Here is a 23,882-nt window from a genome sequence, read left to right as displayed (position 1 = left end):
AAAATAACTCTGCTATAAGCATCTGTATGCAGATTTTTGTGTGGACATAAGTTTTCAATTCGTTTAGGTACATTCCAAGGGGTATGATCACTGGATCATATGATAAGAGTATGTTTAGTTCTGTAAGAACTACAGACAGTTTGACAGTTTCTGACAAATTGTCTGCACCTTTTAGCATTCCCACCAGCATAAATGAAAATTCCTGTTGTTTCACATCCTCACCAGCATTTGGTGATGTTAGTTTTGTATTTTGGCTACTGTAATAGATGTGTATTAGTATCTCATTGTTATTTTAACATACAATTCCCTAGTGACATGTGGTGCTAATATATTTTCCATTTGTATATCCTCTTTGGTGAGGTGACTGTTCAGACTTTTGCCCAGGTTTTAATCAGGTTGTTTCCTTACTGTTGAGTTTTAAGAGTTCGTTGCATATTTTGGAAAACAGTACTTTATCAGGTGTGTCCTTTGCAAATATTTTCTCCCAGACTGTGGCTTCTCTTCTCATTCTCTTGACATTGTCTTTTACAGAGCAGAAGTTTTAAATTTTAAGGAAGTCCAACTTACCCATTGTTTCTTTAATGGATTGTCTATGGTGGTGTATCTGAAAAATCACTGCCATATCCAAGGTCACCTAGATTTTATCCTGTGTTATCTTCTAGGAATTCTATAGTTTTGTGTTTTATATTTATGTCTATGATCTATTTTGAGTTAATTCTTGTGAAGGGTGTAAGATTTGTGCCTAGACTGAATTTTTCATGTGGATGTCCAGTTTTTCCGGAATGATTTGTTGAAAAGATGAAGTCTCTATTCCACTGTATTGCCTTTGCCCCTTTGCCAAAGATCGATTAACTATTTTATGTGGGTCTATTTCTGGGCTCTTCTATCCTGTTCTGCTGATCTATTTGTCTATTCTTTTCACACTGTTTTATTTCCTGTAGCTCTGCAGTAAGTCTTAAAGACAGATAAAGTCAGTCCTCTGACTTTATTCTCTCCTTTAATATTGTGTTGACTATTCTGGGTCTTTTGCTTCTCTCTTTAAACTTTAGAATCAGTTTGTCAATATCCACAAAATAACTTGGTTGATTTATTTAATTTTATGCTTGCTGGAATTTTGATTGAGATTATGTTGAATCTATATATCAAGTTGGGAAGAACTGATACCTTGAGAATATTAAGTCTTCCTATCCATGAATATGGAATATCTCTCCATTAACTTAATTCTTTGATATCTTTCACAAGTGTTTTATAGTTTTCCTCATATAAGTCATATATATGTTGTTAGATTAATACCTAAGTATTTTATTTCTGGGGGTTCTAATGTAAATGGTCATGTGTTTTAATTTTGAATTCCACCTGTTCTTTGCTGGTATATAAGAAATAAATTGGCTGGGTGTGGTGGCTCATGCCTGTAATCCCAGCACTTTGGGAGGCTAAGACATGAGCCTCAGGAGTTCAAGACTAGCCTGGGCGACATGGCAAAACCCCATCTCTACAAAAAAGTACAAAAATTAGCCGGGTATGTTGGTGTGCACCTGAAGTACCAGCTACTTGTGAGGCTGAGGTGTGAGGATCACCTGAGCCCAGGGAGGTCAAAGCTGTAGTGAGCCATGATCATGCCAGTATACTCCAGCCTGGGTGACAGAGTGAGACCCTGTCTCAAAATTTTTTTTCTTAAAAAAAGAAACCAATTGATTTTTGTATATTAACCTTGTATCCTGCAACCCTGCCATAATTGCTTATTATATTGTTCCAGGAGATTTTTTTTGTCAATTCTTTTGGATTTTCTACATAGATGATTATATCATCTGTGAACAAAGACAGTTTTATTTCTTCCTTCTCAAGATATATACCTTTTATTTTCTTTTCTTGTCTTACTGCATTAGTTAGGACTGGACTTCCAGGTCAATGTTGAAAGCACTGGTGTCAGAGAACATCCTTGCTTTGTCCCTAATCTTATCAGGATTGCTTTGAGTTTCTTACCTTTAAATACGATGTAAGCAGTATGATTTTTGTAGATGTTCCTTATCAAGTTGAGTAAGGTCCTCTCTATTCCTAGTTCACTGAGAATTTTTATCATGAATGGGTGTTGAATTTTGTTAAATGTTTTTTCTGCATCTACTGATATAACCATGAGCTTTTTCTTCTTTAGCCTGTTGATATGATGAATGACATTAGTTGATTTTTCAAAAGTTAAATCAGCCTTGTATACCCAGTATAAATCCCTTTTGATCATGGTGAATAATTCTTTTTATTCATTTTTGGATTTTAATTGTTAATAGTGTGTTAAGGATTTTTGCATCTCTGTTGATGAGAGATACTGGTCTTTGTTTTCTTTTCTTGTAATGTCTTTGGTTTGGTATTAGGATAAAACTGGCCTGGTAGAATGAGTTAGGAAGTATTCACTCTGCTTCTATTTTCTGGAAGAGACTGTAGAGTATTGGTATCATTTCTTCTTTAAATGTTTAGTAGAAACCAGTAAACCTATCCGGGTTGGTGCTTTCTGTTTTGGAGGCTTATTAATTATTGATTCGATTTCCTTAATAGATATAGAATTATTCAGATTGCCTATTTCTTCTTATGTGAGTTTTGGCAGATTTTACCTTTCAAGGAATTGGCCTATGTCATCTAGGTTTTCAAGTTTGTGGGTATAGAATTGTTCATCATATTCCTTCATTATCCTTTTAGTGTCCATAAAATCTGTTGTGATATCCTTTATTTCATTTCTGACATTAGTAATTTGTATCATCTTTTTTCTTAGTTAGCTTGACTAAAGACTTACTGATTTTAATAAGGTTTTCAAAGGAGTGGCTTTTGGTTTTATTGATTTTTCTCTATGCATTTTCTGTTTTTAATTTCATTGATGTATGCTCTTATTATTTTTATTAATAACAATTAGTACCTACCAAAATGCCTATCTAGGCATCATTCTTTGGACATCACATGTCCAGTTGAGTTTCTGATATCCTGCTACTACTCCTACTACCAGCTACTCTTCAGTCAAAGCAACCCCATTCTTGACCTGGACCAAGAACCCTGGTGTCATTATTTACTCTTCCCTTTTTCTTCCATATATCATCCCACCTGTCAGTAGGTCTTATTGTCATAATCTTCAAAACATATATATAAAGTTTCTCACCAGTTCTTACCATCTTCACTGCCACCATTGTGGTTTAAGCCACCATAATCTTTCTTGGAGTTTATTCTGACTGGTCTTCCCTCTCCATTTTCAACATGACAGCCAGAGAGCTCAAATTAAAACACAGGACATCCCTTCCTCTCTGTTTAAAACTCTTCAGCAGCTCCCCAAATAACTCAGAGTGAGAGTCAAAGTCCTTGCCCACAGCCTCATCTGACTTCCTTCACCCACCCACCCACCCTGTATTGTTCACCCAGCCTCTGATATAGTACGCTCCTAAATGTTCCTCAAACGCGTCAGGTCCTCTTTAGTCCAGCCTCAATGTCTTTGCACTCATTGTTCCCTCTGCAGGGAATGCCCTTGCCACAGAAATGCACCTGGCTAGCTCCCTCCCCTCCCCTTGATGCCATCTTGACTCTGATGCCCTCTTCACAGCAGCGCCCTCTCTGACAGCCCCATCTTGTCTAATTAGAACTCTCACTTCCTGTCCATAATTCTCCTTACTGCTTCCCTGCCTTGCTTTTTGCATAATACTTATTGCCTTACTCTACTGCTTGGTTTATTGTCTGTCTCTTCCACTAAATGTAAACTTCACGAGGACAGGAATTTTTGTCTTCTGATCAATGCTGAATCCTCAGAGCCTAGAACAGTGCCAGGTACAGAGTAAGGGCTCCATAACCTTCTGTTGAATGCAATTAAAGTAATGTAATTAAAGTAAAATGTGAAAGTCTCCCCTTTAATCTCACAGCTGCCCCCTAAACAACGAGTTTTGTCTTTTTCTTGGCATTATATGTATATTACAAATAGTTATCTTATTTTACTTTTAATGTAAATACAATCAAGCAATCTATATTGTTCTTTGGTTTCCCTTTTTCTTCATGGAAAGTTATGTCTTAGTGATCTTTCCATGTCAGCATATATAGATCTACCACATGATGACAGGGTATTTAAAAACAAAAATCCCCAGATGGCATACGGTAATTAATGTGGTAATAGCAGAATTCTTTATCTGGTTGAATCTTACATTTCTCAGCTTCAGAGAAGTCATCATGGTATCTTGAACACAACAGGCCTTTGGACATTACCAAGCCAAGACACAAAGGACTCCCAAAGGCAATAAATCTGGGCTTGAGAAGCTGCTGAACTTTGTCCACATCACTTTTAGTTTGTTCTATGTGTCTAAAAATACATGTTTAAGATGTCTTGGAGGTAAGGCACGTAGCATGAGTGAAGAACAATTCTGGCCAGGCATGGTGGCTCATGCCTGTAATCCCAGCACTTTGGGAGGCCAAGGCAGGCAGATCACCTCAGGTCAGGAGTACATGGTGAAACCTTGTCTCTACTACAAATACAAAAAAATTGGCTGGGCATGGTAGTGGGCACCTGTAAACCCAGCTACTTGGGAGGCTGAGGCATAAGAATTGCTTGAACCCAGGAGGCGGAAGTTGCAGTGAGCCAAGACTGTGCCATTACACTCCAGCCTGGGCAACAAGAACAAAACTCTGTCTCAAAAGAAAAAAAAAAATCTGAAAGAGGTGGGGGTGTTTGTTGTAGTAGTGTTCATATTTCATAGATTCAAAAGACTTGAAAAGAGCAAAGGTTACTTAAAACACTGCCACCCACTGACACAGGGTGTCTGGTTTTGAAGACTCCTTCCACAAAGCTGGCTTTGCAATGTTTTCAGCTGAACAACTCAAATGTCATTTGATTTCACACATTCTGGTTTGAATTTTTTTAACTTATTCTATTTAGTTTTCATCTTGAAAGAGTTTTTAACAACCTTAGGTCAAAATATTTAAGGTTCTTACTTAGTAATCTTTAAAATATGTAACTAAGGGCAGTGGCTGGATCCCAGCGGCTCTTGCTGCAAGTCTGGCGTGACCATGCTTTTTCTGGCTGAGCCTGTGGCTTACCTGGGATTGGAACAGAGGCCACAGCAGCCAGGAAAAGAATGATGGCAGCTCCAAATGCCAGAACCGCGCCCCAGCTGTGCTCAACCCCTGGCTAATCACCATACTTTCTGTATGACCACAAAAGATGTTCAAGTTTTTAATATATTAAAAATATTTCAAGACACATCTGTTAGTGCTACATTTTAGGAGCCAAAATTAGCAAGTACAAGTCATTGCTTTTATTTAGACGTAGGGGCGAAACAACAGGGATTCTACGTCTGGCTAATGTTTTCAAAGTCCTTTTGTCCAACTATCTATTAGAGAAAAACAGTTGTCTTACTTCTGAGGTGAGGGATCCAGTGTGGCAGCTAAGACTTCCCCTGCCCTCTGCCACCTGTGTAATGGCCACATGCTTGGGTGTTGAAGAGAGCAAAGATTAGCACTTGCCATTTCCTGGGGGCCAGCAGGCACTTTTCTTCCAAGTCACATGCAGTGTGAGGGAGGAGAAGAAGGAGGGTACTCATACCATTATGGGAGTCTGAGGCACGAAAATACTCCTCATTCCTGGCTTTCTTATCTATTTGGGAACACAGAGAGGAACCCAGCAGAATTTAGGTACCTTCACTGATACCACCTGCTCCACAAAGACAGGATGCAGGGGAAGAGCTATTACCATTCCCGTTTCATAAAAAGGACACTGAGTTTAGAGAGATTACAGGTAGAGTCTGAACAGCAAATCACACTGAAACACACACACCTTTCTCTCTGGTGTGTTTGTTTTATTTTCCTGTTGGATAAACTAAACTGTGAGGCCAAAACTATAGAGAGTTGAACCCCACAGACCGCATACAATATTTTAAAGCAAGCAAGTTGAAATGTCCACATTTTTCATGTACCCAGCACATCAAAAACTGTGTAGACAATTCACTCTTCCTGTAATTAAAAGCAGAAACAGAAATATGGATTTCCAATGTGTGTTTGTTGAATGAGGAATGAGTGAACAAAAGAATGAAACGGGTGTGGTGGCTCACACCTGTAATCCCAGCACTTTCGGAGGCTGAAGTGGGCAGATCACCTGAAGTCAGGAGTTCGAGACCAGCCTGGCCAACATGATGAAACCTGTCTCTACTAAAAATACAGAAATTAGCCGGGCATGGTGGCGGGTGACTGTAATCCCAGCTACTCGGGAGGCTGAGGCAGGAGAATCACTTGAACCCAGGAGGTGAAGGTTGCCGTGAGCCAAGACCACACACTGCACTCCAGCCTGGGGGACAGAGCAAGACTCTGTCTGTGGTGGGGGGAGAAAGAATGAATGGATTGTAGGAGTCTTGGCTACGGATTCTAAATCGCCTCTCATGATTATACATCGACAGTTCTCCTTTCAAGAGCTCTTTTGAGGCTGAGATTGTGGCACATTCATTAGAATTAAGGAAGGCCTCCTAGCTTGGTCAGGCCCACTTCCCACTGAAGTCTCACCAAACCTTATGGTTGAAAAAAGACTCCCTGATCACCAGAGTCACCTAAACCTAAAGCAACAAGATACAGGCTGTTATACAGGATGTTAGGCTCATTCTAAGAGTGAGTGATGTTTTCTGTCCTTTTGGCTTCCTGTATGTGCACTCACATGTTTGATGGGCATGGAACATGAGCTGCAAATCAGCTTGTCTCCCCACAGCAGGAAGACCGCCTTCCCTCCACCCTGACTTCCACCCCAAAGGGTGCAAAGAAGCTGCCGGAGGGGGATGAGGGATTCTGTGCAGGAGCAGAAAGGAGAGCCCTCTAAGCACAGCTCCTGCCCTTGGTTTTTCCTGGGTCCAAGGAGATGTTTCTGTGGTTCGAGGCAGTGTCTTGATGATGCAAGGACAGTGGGCTGCACGGATCTGACTATCCATGCGGCTTCCTTTGCCTGCCATACCTTTTGCCTATATTTGGGCTGTCATCACTTTTACAGTTAGTCTCCAATTTTCCCAAGGCTGTGCTCAGAGGTTTGTACAAAAGTTAGTAATTTTACATATAATATTCAATTTTTTAAATTCAGAATGAATGCCTTCCTCCTTATAAACAATTTTACGTTTCCTTCACCAAAGACAGAGAGTTGGGGGCTCCTCAGCAGCACCACGGAGGAGACGGTGTCTGAGTTGGGGAAACTCAGGGCAGGAAAGGATGGCGGCAGGCCCAGGGGCTGATTCTGCCTGCCACAGAGGAGTGACCGTGACTCCAACACATGGCACCTCTGGAGCCCAACCATTTAGCAGAATGATTTCTATGCTACAAAGCATTCTAGGTTCTGACTTTGACTGCATGTCCCTCTGCTACAGACCTGGCCATGGGAAGGGCTAAAGTCCACCATGCAGTACGACAGTGGCCTCGTCTGGCACAGAGCTGGCAACTCTGGTGGCAGAGGTAGGGTGAGCAGCCTTTGGAATCTCCAGACAGTGGAGGTGAGCCATGACCTAAGCACAGAAGTTTGGGTGTCAGCAGAGGGTTCCAGGCAGGGACCAGGGCCAGAGGGCAGGGGAGGGTGGCCCAGCTGTGTAAAGAGAGGACGCAGAGAGCGAGGGGACACTGAGAGGCAAGTGGGGCTGGGCCATGGGTGTAAGAGCCCTTGGAAACACCAGGGAAAATAGCGCACACGTAAGCACCTCCTTCGCACTATTAATCTTCCAAGCACACCATTTACACAGTCAAACATTAGCTGAGTAATCACAAACTCCACATGAGTGGGGTCCCAATATTGGAGGTTTTACTGTGTTTCAAATGGACCAGAAAGAACAGCCGGACTAATGACAAATGCTACTGTAGTTTGATTTTCTGAGCCATTCTGAGGCATTTTCACACACTAAATAGAGAAATGGCTTTCAGTCAATTATAGCTTTCCAGGAAAAGAGACAACATAATATTCTACCTATAATAAATAAAAACAACTAAAAGATATGAGCCTCAATAAAAGGAGTCATACATCAACTATCATGGTAACTTCAAAAAGGAAACAAATGCCAGTCTTTTAAGTCTTCAAGATAAGCACTGTACCTCAGGTGAAAATGAAGAAAATCAAGACAAATGTCTTACCAGGTGCAAAAACCATCTGTTTTATTGATTTATTTTTTGGCAGAAGTCTTAGGTTCCTAAAGAGAATGAATCTCTAATTACTTTCAGGGTTTTTGATAGTCTTGTTTCTGATGGTACAGGGGCACAGGTCAGGAGAGCTAGCCTGGCAGCCATTCATCTGGAAAACATCTTGGGCTCTAACAAGCTTAATTCAAGTCCAAGATATGATATAGATGCTATAAAAAAAGCCCAGCCATCCCAGCCACCCCAGTGAGATCCAGCCATGTGAGTGCCTTCTTGGATGTTCCAGGCCAAGCTGAGTTCCCAGCAGAAGAAAATCTCTTAAGTGATCCCAGCTAACACTGTATGGAGCAGGAAAACCATCTGGCTGAGCCCAGCTAACCCACAGAATCACAAGAAATAAGAAGTCGTTGTTTTAAGCCACTAGTTTTGTAGTGGTTTGTTATACAGCAATAGACAACTGAAACAGTCACCAAAAGGAGCCATATTTTGTGCTATCTGACAATACCTTCCTAGACAAAGTGGATTAAAGCAGGGAAAGAACCTGATCCAAGGACACTTAATACAAGAGGAGGTTTATCAGGACCACTGGTCTGGAGCTAAAAGGCTAGGCTGAGGTAGGAAATACAAATAGATTGAGTACTTGAAATAAATGCTGAGAAGGTATGGTAAAGAACCGACCAAGGCCAGAAAAAGTTATAAAGCCGTAGAAACTCTGAGTGAACAGAATGAGCCAGCCAGCAGAAGCAGCAGAATGGAGAAGAGGCGGAAAGATAAGCAGAAAGACCCCTGTTCCACAGAGAGGATCAGCTACCTGGGGGCCGCCAGGTTTTCCGACAGCTTGCTATTGTCATGAGGCTGGACTGCAGTTTCCGGTCTCCAAGTTCCCTGAGGTCCCTGTCCCTCTCATGATCCCTTGTGTCAGCCAGCATCTGTGGCCACTCCTCTGTGAGCTGGCCAGAGAGAGTTTCTACTCTTGGTAACCAAAACAGACCAATGAAAACAGGACTCTTCTAGTATGAGATTCTACCATTTTAGGAGTGGCAATCAATCGACACAGTGAAAATTACCACCAGTACAGTGAATATTTTGGCAACTGGAAAATAAAGGTAGAGGAAGTCTTGATTAAGCTGGTGGATTGAAAATGCATTACAGAATTTCCATTCCACATTCCTGATGAAATGAGCAAAAATAAAGCCAAGCAAAAAGCCACAAACAGCAACCAAACTAAAAAAAGGGTATAACATCATTCTATAAACTAAAACTCATAGAAGTCATGTTGGCAAGTCATAAAAGTCCTGAAAGTTCTATCTCAAATACAACCAACCAGAGAGATGAAAACTGAGCGAACATTCTCTCTGTTTCATGGAGTAGCAGATGGGGCAGAGGGTGGGAAGAAAGAAATGACCCAGGAAAAGTTGGAAATGTGGCTGGCATACAATTAGAAAACCAGACAGAATGCAGAAAACAATGACTTTCAGATAGTACAACACAGTGATCCTGAGAGAAGAAATACAAACAATTGTGTCCAGCTTACTGCTTGCAGTTTCCAGGTGCAGTGCAGGAAAGGGGAACTCAAACAGAGCCCTGCAGTCCCACTGGGGTGAGAAGACACAGTGTGGAGTTCAGGGAGTCGACAGTGGCTAGAATATGAGGGGCTGAGAAGCAGAGAGGAAGGAGTTGGAAAACAGCTATTGTGAATATATGACATATCTTCAAGAAGGTAGAGGATATGACTAGCATGAACAGAAACATGAGGAATTTGAAATTAAAAATAAAACTGAATAGGATTAATGGCACATTAGATGTTACAGAAGACAGAAGTATTGCTTGAAAATATAGCAATATTGCTTGAAGCCATAGAAATAAAAATATCAAGAATTAAAAAGGAAAACAAAAAGGAAATGGCTGAGTAAGGTAATTCCAACACATTGGGAGGCTGAGGTGGGAGGATTGTTTGAGGCCATGAGTTTGAAACCAACCTGGGGAACATGGCAAAACTAGTCTCAACAAAAAATGTACAGATTATCCAGGCATGGTAGCATGTGCCTGTGGTCCCAGCTACTCAGGAGGCTGAGATGAGAGGATCATTTCAGCTCAGAAGGTTGAGGCTGCAATGAGTAGTGTTTGTGCTACTGCACTCCAGCCTGGGCAAGAGTGAGATCCTGTCCCAAAAAAAAATTTTTTTTAAACCACAGAAAATACTTAAAAACTAATGAATAAGCATCTGTGATTGTGGGATAATAATATCAAGCAGTATATTTATACATATAATTGGAGTTACAGAAGGAGATGGTAGAAAGGGTAAGAGAGAAAAACATTTCAGGAAAGAATCACCAAAAAGTTTCCAAATTTGTTAAAAACTATAAATTCGCATATCTAAAAATCTCAACGAACCCCAAGCAGAAGAAACATAAAGAAAACCACATCAGAGCCTGTCATATATTTTTAAAAACTCATATACACACAAAGATGCTCAACCCCCATCCACTTACTAGAATGACAAAACTGACAATTCCAAGTGTCGACAAGGATGTGGTGCAACTGAAACCCTTGTAACACTGCTGAGGAAATGCAAAATGGAACATCAGTTTTTTTTTTTAAAGCACTGTGGCAGTTTCTTATCAAGTCTCACATACATTTACTATGTGACCCAGCAATCACACTCTCATTTACCTAAGAAGAATAAAAACATGTCCATACAAAGACTGATATGTCAATGTTCATTGAAGGTTTATTTATAATAGCTAAAAATTGGAAACAACACAAATGTCCACAAATTGGTGCATGTATAAACAAAATGTGTTATATCCATAAAACAGAATAATATTTAGCAATAAAAAGGACTGGAGTACTGAAATCTACATTAACTTGTATGACTCAAAGCACTATGCTACATGAAAGAAGCCAGGCAGAAAAGACTGGATGCCATGGAATTCCATTTATATGACATTCTGGAACAGGTAAAACTATAGAGACAGAAATAAGATAAGTGGTTGCCAACATAAAAGATTTTACTACAAAGGGGCACAATGCAATTTGGGGGAGCAGGGTGACACCTATCATGATTGTGCTGGGGGTTGCATGATTCCAGACATAATTTATTTTATCACACTTCACAAATACTGCATTTTTTTTTTTTTTTTTTTTTTTTTACAAATTGAAGGTTTGTGGCAACCTTGCGTCAGGCAAGTTTACAGTGTCATTTTTCCAACAGCATGTGTTCACTTTGTGTCTCTGTGTCACACTTTGGTAATTCTTGCAATATTTCAAACTTTTTCATTATTATTATATCAGTTATGGTGATTTGTGATTGGTGGTCTTTGATGCTACTATTGTAATTGATTTGGGGCACTATAAGGTGTGCTCTTCCTTATAAGACAGCAAACTTAATTGGTAAATGTTGTGTGTGTTCTGACTGTTCCACTGGCCACTCTCCATCTCTCTCTGTCTCTTTGGGCCTCCCTAATGACATGAAAAGTCCCTGAGACATAACAATATGAAGATTAGGCCAAAAAAAATAACCCTACAAAGGCCTCCAAGTGTTCAAGTGAAAAGAAGAGTTGCACTTGAAATAAAAAACTAGAAATAATGAAGCTTACTGAGGAAGGCCAAGTTCAAGTCAAAAGCCAAGATGAGCAAAAAGCTAGGCCTCTTGCACCAAACATTTATCCAAGTTGTTAATGCAAAGGAAAAGCTTGTGAAGGAAATTTAAAGTGCTGTTCTACTGAACTCATGAATGATGAGAAAGCTAAACTGCCTTATTGCTGATATGCAGAAAGTCTAAGTGGTCTCAATAGGAGATCAAACCAGCCACAACATTCTAAGTGGTCTCAATAGGAGATCAAACCAGCCACAACATTCTCTTAAGCCAAAGCCTATTCCAGAGCAAGGCCCTAACTCTCTTCAATTCTATGAAGGCTAAGAGAGGTAAGAAAGTTGCAGAAGAAAAGCTAGAGGCTAGCAGTGGTTGGGTCATAGGTTTAAGGAAATAAGCCATCTCCATCACATCAAAGTGCAATGCAAACAGCAAGTGCTGATGTTAGAAGGTGCAGTGAGCTACCCAGAAGATTTAGCCAAGATCATTGATGAAGGTGGCTATACTAAACATCAGATTTTCAGTGTAGATGAAACAGCCTTCTATTGAAAGACGATGCCATCTAGGGCTTTCATGGCTCAAAAGGAGAAGTCAATGCTTGACTTCAAGGGTTCAAAGGACAGTTTGATATTCTTGTTAGGGAATAATGCTGTAAGTAGCAGCCGATGCTCATTGGCCATTCTGAAAATCCTAGGGTCCTTAAGAATTATGCTAAATTTACTCTGCCTGTGCTCTATAAATGGATCAATAAAGCCTAGATGACAACATACATGTTTACAACATGGTTTCCTGAATATTTTAAGCCCACAGTTGGGACTCAGTAAAAAAGGTCCCTTTCACAATATTACTGCCTACCAACAATGTACCTGGTCACCCAAGTGCTCTCATAGGGATGCACAAGGAGATTAATATTGTTTTCATGCCTGCTAATACAATATCCATTTTGCAGCCCATGGATCAAAGAGTAATTTTGACTTTCAAGTCTTATTATTTAAGAAATACATTTAGTAAGGCTATAGCTGTCATAGATTGTGATTCCTCTGATGAATCTGGGTAAAGTAAATTGAAGACCTTCTGGAAAGGATTCACCATTCTAAGATGCCATTCATAACATTCATGATTCATGGGAGAAGTCAGAATGTCAACATTAACAGGAGTTTGGAAGAAGCTGATTTTGGAGGAAGTTGATCCCAGCCCTCATGGTTGACTTGGAGGGGTTCACGACAACAGTGGGGAAAGTAAATGCAGATGTGATGAAAATAGCTAGATAACTAGAATTAGAAATAGAGCCTGAAGAGGTGACTCAATTGCTGCAATCTCATCATAAAACTGTAATGCATGAGGAGTTGCTTCTTATGAATGAGCAAAGAAAGTGGTTTCTTGAGATGGAATCCACTCCGGTGAAGATGCTGTGAACATTGCTGTAATTACAGCAAAGGAGTTGGAATATTACATACACTTAATTGATAAAGGAATGGCAGGGTTTGAAAAGACTAATTTTCAAAGAAGTTCTACTGTGGGTAAAATGCTACTGAACAGCATTGCACGTTACAGAGAAATCTGTGGTGAAAGAAAGAGTCCATCGGTGTAGCAAGCTCCATTGTTGTCTTATTTTAAGAAATTGCCACGAGCCACCCTAGTCTTCAGCAACCACCACCCTAATCAGTCATCACCCATTAACATGGAGGCAAGACCCTCCTCCAGCAAAAGAATTACAACTAGCTGAGGGCTTAGATGATTATTAGCAATAAAGTATTTTTAAATTAAGCTATGTACATTGTTTTAGACAGAAATGCTACTGCACACTTAACAGACCATATTATAGTGTAAATATAACTTTTATATATACTGGGAAACCCAAAAAATCATGTGACTCACTTTATTGTGATGTTTGCTTTATTGCCATGGTCTGGAACTGAAAAAGCAGTCTCCAAGGTATGCCTTTACATACATTTGTCAAAACTCATAGGATTTTGTGCTCAAAATTGGTGAATTTTATTTTACAAACATTATGTCTCAAAGTTGACACACACAAAAGAATGATGTAGACTATCTAATGGAGGGAGGTTTGAAAGTTGGTTTCTAAATCAAAGAAGCAATTGGAGGCCTGTGGGAATGGATTACACCCTCTCCCCAGTTTGCAGCAGAAACCCTAGAACAGGACATTTTACAAACTCTGAGAAGAGAAAGCTGGGTACAAGTATCATAAGAAGCCTGGCAATGACACCTGCTGGCTTTATTTCTTTTCCCTGCTATTCCTGTAGGCTGCAGGAAAGCATGGGTGCCTTCTCAGATTGATGGTGACAGTGAACCAATTTAAATACTGAACTTCAAGTGACATGGCAATTATAGTTTTAAGACCAAATATGAATACTTTTAACATGGACAATAAAAAAAACCCAATATGCTCCATCTAGTAATATTAGAGAATGCTCATATTGTCATCTTTCTTTTTTTTTGAGACAGAGTCTCGCTCTGTCACCCAGGCTGGAGTGCAGTGGTACGATCTTGGCTCACTGCAATCTCTGCCTCCTGGGTTCAAGTGATTCTCTTGCCTCAGCCTCCCAAGTAGCTGGGATTACAGGCACCCAGCACCACGCCCAACTAATTTTTGTATTTTCAGTAGAGACGGGGTTTCATCATGTTGGCCAGGCTGGTCTTGAACTCCTAACCTCAGATGATCCACCCAGCTTGGCCTTCCAAAGTGCTGGGATTACAGGCATGAGCTACCATGCCCAGCCCATATTGTCATCTTTCATAGCAGGTCAACCAACAATACTTATAACTAAAACATGTAGCTTTAAAAATACCCGACAAAATGACTTCTATTAACATTTTTCATAATCCCTTTTCTTAACCTCAAAGGGATCTTTTGGGAAATGGAAATAAATCTTTGTTATGATAGAAATTGCTCACCAATTCATTTAGCATCTTTATGGTTAAGTAAAATGAAATTTAGTACTTAAAAAATATTAAAGAACAATTATATTAGAATTCTATCGGTCAGGCGCGATGGCTCATGCCTGTAATCCCAGCACTTTGGGAGGCTGAAGTGGGCAGATTACCTGAGGTCAGGAATTTGAAACTAGCCTGGCCAAGATGGTGAAACCCTGTCTCTACTAAACATACAAAAATTAGCTGGGCATGGTGGCGCATGCATATGGTTCCAGCTATTTGGGAAGCTGAGGCAGGAGAATCACTTGAACCCAGGAGACAGAGGTTGCAGTGAGCCGAGATTGTGCCACTGCACTCCAGCCTGGGTGACAGAGTGAGACTCCAACTCAAAAAAGAAAAAGAAAAAAAAGAATTATAACTACTGACATAACTTATTTCATAATATCTGAGACATTAGTGCTTGTGAGATGTGCCAGTATTTTATGTAGCACTAACAAAGAAAAATTATTGCCAATTTAACCAGGATATAATGCAAAGATGCCATGGACTATAAGATGTACGCTAATTTCAAAGATACTGAAAGTGTGAAAAAAAAGTATGACTTAGAATCAATAGAATATGTACTGATCCATCCAGACATATTCATATAGAAAGGTTCCTGGAATAAGGTCACCTACATCCAATAATGGTTATTTCTCAGAGGGATAATCTTGGGTCCTTTAAAAACATCTTTCTATTTTAAAAAGATAGATTTACAATAACAAATGAATGCTTTTTTTTCAAGAAAAAAAAAGACTGGAAGTAAGTATGCCAAGATGTTAATAGTAGATAATTTTGGGCGTGGCAGTTATAGATGACTTTATTTCTTCTTTGTTCATTTCTGAATTTTAAAAGAACCTTCAAAATAAAAAAACTAAACAAAGCAAGTAAAGATTCATAAAAACTGGGACAGACATCCTTTAATGAAAGGACATTTTTAGTGGCAGGAACTCCTCTCAGGGTGATCAATGGTCCCAGTTTGCCCAGATTGTCCTGGTTTTAGCACTGAATGTCTTGTTCCTGGGATGGCTGGCCACCCTACCTCCTTATGGTTCAAATGACTATGGTGATGCATCAGGAAAGCTTTTGATTCTAGGACAATAATAATAAGGTTTGTTTTTAGTGTGCCTCAAAATCCCCCAAGAAACTTGTTAAATAAGCAGATTCCTTGGTTCCAAGCCTGGAGATTCTGGTCTGGGAAGGCTGGGGTTAGGCTTAGGGGAGGGCATTTTTAAGCACCCCAGGTAATTCTCAAGCCTTGGCCTGTTTCAGAGCTCCTTCAGCAGTCTTCCTGGCTTCCTCCTTCACTTCCTCTTCTCTGCATTTCCGGGGTCATCTGAAACCCTCCCTAAGCATTTGTGCCACTGGGAGCCTCCTGCTGTGTTTACTGCTGGCCATCTGCCTGGAGCACTGCCACCTCTCCAAGTTCACTGCAAAGAAAAAGTGATGGGAGGAACTCAACAGATCCCATGCCCTCCTGCCAGGAAAATACTGGTAGCTCAACTCAGACCTAAATTCATGTTCAAGATTCCCTGTCAGCACTCATTCTTCTAAAGAAAGTTTAAACCAGTGACATACAGGAATGAAGAAAGCCCCCCATTCTACAGAAATGACACACAGATCTTTCCAATTCTTCCTCATCCCTCACTTACGTTCTACCATCCTCAAACGCCATCTGTAGCAAATATTATCCTGGAAATTAAAAAAAGACCTATTACCCCATCCTATACATTTACTTCCATATGAACATAAGTCTGAGGTGTTAATTCTCTCTCCTGGACACAATTCAAAAGAAAGTAGGTTTCTTCAGTGTATCTATTCGGTCCAATTACTTCTAAAATATGGCACACTGCTTTATGTCAGCTGTTTTTCATTAATATGTGCATCAGGCTCCCATTTTTGGTGGCTCTCGGCCCAGTGCTTCTCAAACTTTAATGTGCCTAAGAATCACCTGGGGATCTTTTAAAAATGTAGGTTCTGAATCAGCAGGACCAGGGTGGGGCTTGAGATTCTGAATTTCTAACAAGTTCCCCCCTGAGGCCTTGGCTGCTGGTTCCCGGACCACACAGGAGTAGCAAGGGTACTTGACAGGCCAAAGTTTGGTCCCTATGTCTTTATTTGCCTCTAATAAAATTAAAACAAAGTGATCATTTGTTCCTACCACAGGGCTTAATCTGCTGTGCTGTATTTTCTGAGTTTACAGGAAATTTGTAGTGTGCCCCCCACCTCTGACCAGGAGTGAATCAGCAAATATAAAGCCAAATCCTTTTTCGTTGTAAATTCTTACGTCTGCTGTTTATTGATCTGCAAACAATCAGGGTTAAATTCTAAGCAAAATAGGTATATAAGAAAAGTACATAAGTAAAGAGGGAAATGTCTGAAGAAGTCAAGAAAATGATCTTAATTATAAAAATAAGTAGAGGTTTAACATGAGAAAAATGCAAATGGTGACTAGCTTTGGAAGAGACTTTTTATTACATCAAATCTGAAAATTATTGTCAGCTCCAGGGATGGAGCTTTTAACTTGAGGGGGAATGAGGAAATTTAAAATGGCAGCTGTGATAATGTCTTTAAGGTCTTGAATCTGTTGGGGCTCAGAAAACAATACCCCAAAAGATGACACTGACATGCTGACCTAACGAAGCAGGCTCAAGGTTTCTCTGACCACCCCCACCACATATCTCTCAGTCCTCTCTCTCCCAAAGATGAGGCTGTTCAAATTCCCTTATCTAACTAGAAACTGAACCCACCACAGAGGAGCACAAATGCTTCTGATTTCCTCTCTGAAATTTCATTAACCAGAGAAGATCAAAATTTGTATTACGGAAGAAGAGACAGAAAATTTAACACCACAACTACAGCACAAAGAACTTCCTCCTAAACTATTTTTCCTTCTCAGACCATTCGATTCCCAAAGAGAATCATTTACTATCCCATTTCTGAGCACTGGGCCCATTCATTTCCCCTAAAATTCATTTACTACCCCTCAAAAACGGCCACATTTCCCCCATGTCCCTCCGCTATGAAGAAGGGTTTGTAAGCATCAAGATCACACTGGGTTGTTAGGTAATCATCCTCCTGTCATTCCCCATGCTTCTGCACCTTAAATAAATATAATATGTAGGTTTTTTATGCCTGCTAATCTGTCAATTGTCGGTTCGTTTTCAAGGCAGCTTCAGAGGGTGAAAGGGAAGCCTTCCTTTCTTCTCTACAAATTCAGCTAAGCAGAAAGTTTGGAAGGCAAACACCAGAGAGTGATATTACATTTATTAATTGTCCAAGGTCTGGAATGAAATAACTTCCGTGTTATTATTATTTATGCTCTGCAAATAACACTGAGAAGAACTATTGAGGTAAAACTCAAAAGTTTCGAGGTACATACACCGCATTATTTTTTAAATTATGTCATATTACATATAAAGTAGAAAATCAGCCTGAGAGAATGCACAGCAAAAGGCCAACAGTAATTGTCTCTGGATGATGGGATTGTGTTTACCTTTGATTATTGCTCTTTTGACATTTTTGACAATGAAAATACATTATTTTATAATAAAAATAAAAAGTTAATTTTTAAAAACTGTTATGCCAAAATAGATATGCATAGAGATGGCATTTCCCTTCAAGAAATATTTCTTTAAATAACAGTTCTTTTATGTGTTTCCTTTGATTATGCTCCATATAATTCTTTTCTATTTATTTCTGGGATTATATGAACATTATAGCCATAATTATACTTTAAAGTGTTAAATGAAATTTGAGTAACTAGAATCTTTAAATTCTCAATCATTCCTCTGTAATCAATATTTTCTATTTTACATATAGCAACTGGCATTTATGAACTTTTAAATGTCTCAGGGATAAAATGACAAAGTCCTTTATCTATCAGAACCTACAATGTGCCAATCATAGAAGTTCCCCTGTTCTTCATCTGATTTACAATGCCAAACTGTTGTGCCTGCAGACTCTAGGAGGGCAGAGTTCTTCATGTGATTTCTGCATCCATTCTACAATCTCAGTGGCTGACCATGTACCACGCAGGACATGTTATACTAAGAGAGGGAAGCATGCTGTAAAAGACTGCAAAATCACCAGCATCAGAAACAACTCTGTAGATACCTTTAAGATGGTAATATTCCAGGTAAAGCTCTCCACTGCTTTTTGTAGCTTTCTTTCCTTCAAACCTTCCTTGGTGCCTATGCTGTGCAAGTGTTCATGGAATTCCATGGCTGAAAGAAATAAAAAAGACAAAGTATATTACCTCCCATCCAATCTGTGGTAATGAACTGGAAATATTTCTTTTTCTAGGTAAAGTTAAAATGATTCCAACCTCCAGTGGAATTTCATAAATGTGTCCATTCAAGAATGTATTAATGGGGACAAAACACTGAAAAATTATGGCAACAACAAGGCAGAAGGCATCTTCGAAGTCAGCAATTGTTCCTCATTGTTTTGAAGGGAAACAGGGCACCTATGACCACTGATATTCTTATTTTAGAGAAGGGAAGCTCAGCAAGCTTCAGAGATGGGAGACTGCGAGGGAGCAGAAAGAAGGGCTGGGACCAGCATCTGGATCTGGACTCTCAGAAGGCGGATTTCAGCTCCACTGAGGACACAGTGGAGACCAGGGATAGAAAGAATGCAAAGTAATGTATTTTCTGTCACAGAAAGGGTCAATCTGAGGTCAAAGACCAAGCCCACAGTACAACGAGGGGAGTGGAGAAAGACCCTGAACTCTAACTCTGCATTTATGCTACAACTCTACACCAGAATTTATATAATAAATAAATATTCCCTACTGCTGTTCAAAATAATTTCTGCAAGATCTATAGACCCTCTAATTCAAATTTAGTTCACAGGGTTTTCACATAAATTTAAAAATTTTATGCTTTTTTTCCATTAGATGGAAAAATCTTAATTCCTAATCACACCAATATAACTGCTAATAGTAAGACTGCTGAATCCAATTTAAACATTCTTAGCATTTTTTTTGTCCTTAAGAATATATGTAATTGAGAATGTTCAGTGAAAAATATGATGTTCTAGGGTCAGCTGGAATAATTCTTTTCTCTCTGTGGTTATGTTACTGACAATGTACAATTAGGTCATGTGTTTCTTTTTTCTCATTTTACATGTATGTGGTGGGGGGAGTACTTTTTTTTGATGTAATTTGTTTTATGGATTATGCCAAAACATTACATAATTCCAAAGTTAAACTACATATCGAGGTGAATTCGGATAAGTCTTGCCTCATTTATGGTCTTCTCTACCTTGATCCTTCTTCCCTGTATATGTTCTTATTAGTTTTTTATTGTATTGTTTCTCTTTGTAAATGTAATCAAATGTGTACATATTATTCATAATCTTCCCTTCTTACAGGAAAGTAGCATACTATGTACAGTGTCCTGCACGTTGGTTATTTTCTTTTTCTCACACAATTGCATAGTGGAGTTCACTCCATGTCAGCGTATAGAGCTCTTCCTCACTCTTTTCTGTAACAGTTACAGACTCCATTGTGTAGATGAATCAGCATTTATTTAACCAGTTCACTACTGAAGGATATTGCATGGTTTAAAAACTTTTGCTATTACAAATAATTTAGCACTGTTGTAAATTTTACAGGACCTTTTGTACATTCTTTTGCACACTTTTACTCTTCAGTTGGGCATTCCGATTTCTAATTCCCTTTCTATGCAACACCATTTCAAAGCAACTCTATATGGTGATTGACAACAACTTTATTCCTTAGTGTCTTTAAATATCAAGCAAAAGCTAACACATATATCATAAATACAGTAAATGGCCAATTTAGTCTTTTTACTTCTGTGTTTCTTTCTCTCACCTAACCAGGAGCTGTGGTCCTACTTCCTGTTATGCTAATACAATATGGTAGCCTCATTGGTTTCGGGAAAGAACAGTAACTAGTGAGATTCATTCCACTCTCCAGGGAACTAATGCATGGACCACTCCCCTTTTCTCCAACTTCTCTTTTGCTGATGATGGTACTTGAGAACATCCCAACTTGGTTAACTGAATAAGCCCCCTCCACCCCAATGCCACATATACACTTTCCCCACTCTTCACCTCTAGGAGACTCCTTGGAGTGTGCTGCATGACTCAGATCCACCCATTGGGGCCCTAATGATAAGACTGATGTGCTTGGCTTTTCTAAGTTTTAATATTGGACTTTAAGAGTTCTGGATTTCCAAACAGGAATAATTAATACTCATTATGTTTCTGGCAGTCAGAAGCTACCATATTCTCACAAGTATCACTGAGGTTTGCAGAATGGAATCCATGACTGGAATTATAGGAAAGGAAAGAGACACAAGAGTGGGAGGGAGGGGGTAGCTCTCTACAAACAAGAAATATGACTCCATGGACTGTAAGATGAATAGGAAAAGAAACTGGGAGGAAAAATAGAAATGATATTAACTAAAGCAGGACCACATATTACAATTGCTTGACCGAATGTGGGCTCTTCACAATGGCTTTTTATGGCATTTCAAAACTGGCACAAGGTGTAACAATAATAGTGAGGGATTTTTCTAACATCAAGGTATCTGCATGGAAGCCTCATTATGCTAGAGGCAGACTGTTTATGGTGCCTTGCTGAACATTTGATCACCTGTAAGGTAATGAGGCAATGACAGGAACTGGTATGCTGGGCTTAATTCCAGCTCACATAATATAAGTATGGAACAGCAGAAGAAGGGAATGCTGAGCTTAGACAAACAGCTACTCTTAAGAAAACAGCTTTCAGGCCAGGCGCGGTGGCTCACGCCTGTAATCCCAGCACTTTGGGAGGCTGAGGTGGGAGGATCACGAGGTCAGGAGATCGAGACCATCCTGGCTAACACGGTGAAACCCCATCTCTACTAAAAATACAAAAATTAGCCAAGCGTAGTGGCAGGTGCCTGTAATCCCACCTACACGGGAGGCTGAGGCAGGAGAATGGTGTGAACCTGGGAGGCGGAGCTTGCAGTGAGCCGAGATCGTGCCACGGCACTCCAGCCTGGGCGACAGAGCGAGACTCTTGTCTCAAAAAAAAAAAAAAAAAAAAAAAAAAACCCCTTTCAGAAACTTCAGAAAGTATGAGCCTAGGGGCCAGAGGCTCTTACAGAACAGGCTGCCTTGAGAAGGGCTGGGGACTTGAAGATGAAACAGAGTTGAAAGGATAAAAAATGATATAGATAAGGAAGAAATGGGGAAACATTTAAAGAAACAAGTGTAGCTGCATACATGGCTGCTATCTAAAAAGCTCATATTTTACAAGTCTATGAAAAAAATGAGATGAGACCATTCTCCCTTATCTTACTCCTCTTAAAATACCTCTAGCCCAATAAAAGTTCACAGGGACATGCAAAATGTTTTATTAGTGAAGCTCTTTTAAAAAACAGGCAAAAAGGTAATAAATTGAACACTGGAAATACTAAGTTAAAAATAAAAAACTCAGACTATCAATCCCATTGTCATTTATTTAATTATTTGAGTTGCTGCATAATACATCTGTTTCTGTTAAGTCTTTTTTGTATTTTTATTTTTTATTTTGAAACAGAGTCTCACTCTGTTGCCCAGGTGAGGGTGCAGTGGTGTGATCTCAGCTCACTGCCATCTCTGCCTCCTGGGTTCAAGCAATTCTCCTGCCTCAGCCTCCCAAGTAGCTGGGATTACAGGCGCCTGCCACCACACAAGGCTAATTTTTGTATTTTTAGTAGAAATGGGGCTTCACTATGTTGGTCAGGCTGGTCTTTTAAACATTTCTGTGTTATTAACTTAGAAATGACTGATCTTTGCTAATCCACCAGAGTGGATTTTGCCAATCAACTAATTTGAAGCATATATTGATTTTATTTTTTTAGGAAAAGGGTTCTCACCTTGACCTTTCACTGTCTCCCTGTGACACGCGAGGGCCAGGGCAAGGACTGAGGATACACAACCAAGGGAATCGCAAGGCAACTTGCCAGGCGCTTTACATATGCTGTACAAGAAATGCAGACAGAGGCTATAGCACTTTCCTAAGGAAGTGGCAAAGAAGGATTTTAATCTTGGTTTGTCTGATATAGTCATACGTGTAAAATAATTATTCTGTGGGCAGAACGCTGTAAGGGCTATTGCATAGGTACCAGTTAGAAGGGAAGAGAGAGAGACAGAGAATGAGATTATACATTTGAACTGGATCAGTCTATATATATAAAACAAAAGAAATCTATTAAGATATCTAAGATGCAAATTGCATTATTCTCTCGGTACTAAATTACTAGGAAATCTATTCCTAGCATGTCACAGGAGGTCTTCAGAGTTCTTTACAACAACAGTGCTGTATAAAGAACTTCTCTGGGTTAGAAGTTAAGTAACCACTTCATTTTTCAAATTATTTTCAGCAAAGAAACAGCCCAACGAAAAAGTCCTTCTCTTACTAAAAAGCTGAAGAGTAGTATCTCTTCTCCTTCTGTAAGTCATACTATTCTGTCTAAAGACTAGAGTGAGTTTTAAAGTAGCTGGTGAAAATCAGGTGAGAAATAAAAAGCTTAAGACTAAGTCACACTCCCTCTCCCCTCCCCCAAGAAGTCAAGTTCGTTTTATTTTAAAACTCCTTGCACTTTAATTACAGGAAGAGAAAAGATGAGGGACTCCCACTGTGGGGATGCGAATGGAGCATGACCCAGTGTTGGTAAAAGCTGTGGGTGGGCAAGGAGCTGTATGAACCTGTGACTGCAGTTGAACAGGCAAAAGTGGATTACAGTAATCCAGAGAATTTAAAGAGCATGTGAGGAGGGTCTGGGGGAACCTGTCAGAGAATAGTGGGCACAGGCAGCACAGAGAAGTCACATGGAGACTAGAGAGTGCATCTCAAACCTCAACGAGTAACAGAATCGCTGGAGGTGTGTTTAAAGTGCAGGTTCCTGCGTCTCCCTGCAGGTTCTGATTCAGGAGGTCTGCGGTGGGCCCAGCCACAGACATTTTCAGATTTCCATGCAAGAGGACTAGGGATCATTTTGAAGAAAACCCGATTAGGAAGATGGGGAGATGGGACAGAGAGATGCAAAGTCCATGTCCAGTAGGTATCAGAGGGTCATTATTAGAGGGGTATTTCAGAAAATCTAAGAACTGTAAGACTGTCTATCCTAAAAGACAAGAAGGAAGGAAGGAAGGAAGGAAAGAAGGAAGGAAGGAAGGAAAGAAGGAAGGAAGGAAGGAAGGAAGGAAGGAAGGAAGGAAGGAAGGAAGGAAGGAAGGAAGGAAGGAAGGA

General features: G+C 39.8%; 1 protein-coding gene across 2 annotated transcripts in view; it reads right to left on the bottom strand.

Moving 5' to 3' along the window:
- The window catches only part of PLCL2 (phospholipase C like 2), a 200,040-nt gene that overhangs the window by 3,401 nt on the left and 172,757 nt on the right, over window positions 1-23,882 (bottom strand). For both annotated transcript variants that reach the window (XM_025377645.1, XM_025377646.1), the window contains exon 5: window positions 18,749-18,858. In XM_025377645.1, the coding sequence (XP_025233430.1) occupies window positions 18,749-18,858 (110 nt within the window). The remainder of the gene's footprint in view (window positions 1-18,748; window positions 18,859-23,882) is intronic.

Source organism: Theropithecus gelada, chromosome 2 (assembly GCF_003255815.1).
Source record: "Theropithecus gelada isolate Dixy chromosome 2, Tgel_1.0, whole genome shotgun sequence".
In the NCBI taxonomy this organism is placed as follows: domain Eukaryota; kingdom Metazoa; phylum Chordata; class Mammalia; order Primates; family Cercopithecidae; genus Theropithecus; species Theropithecus gelada.
This window is presented reverse-complemented; position numbering and strand designations above follow the sequence as displayed.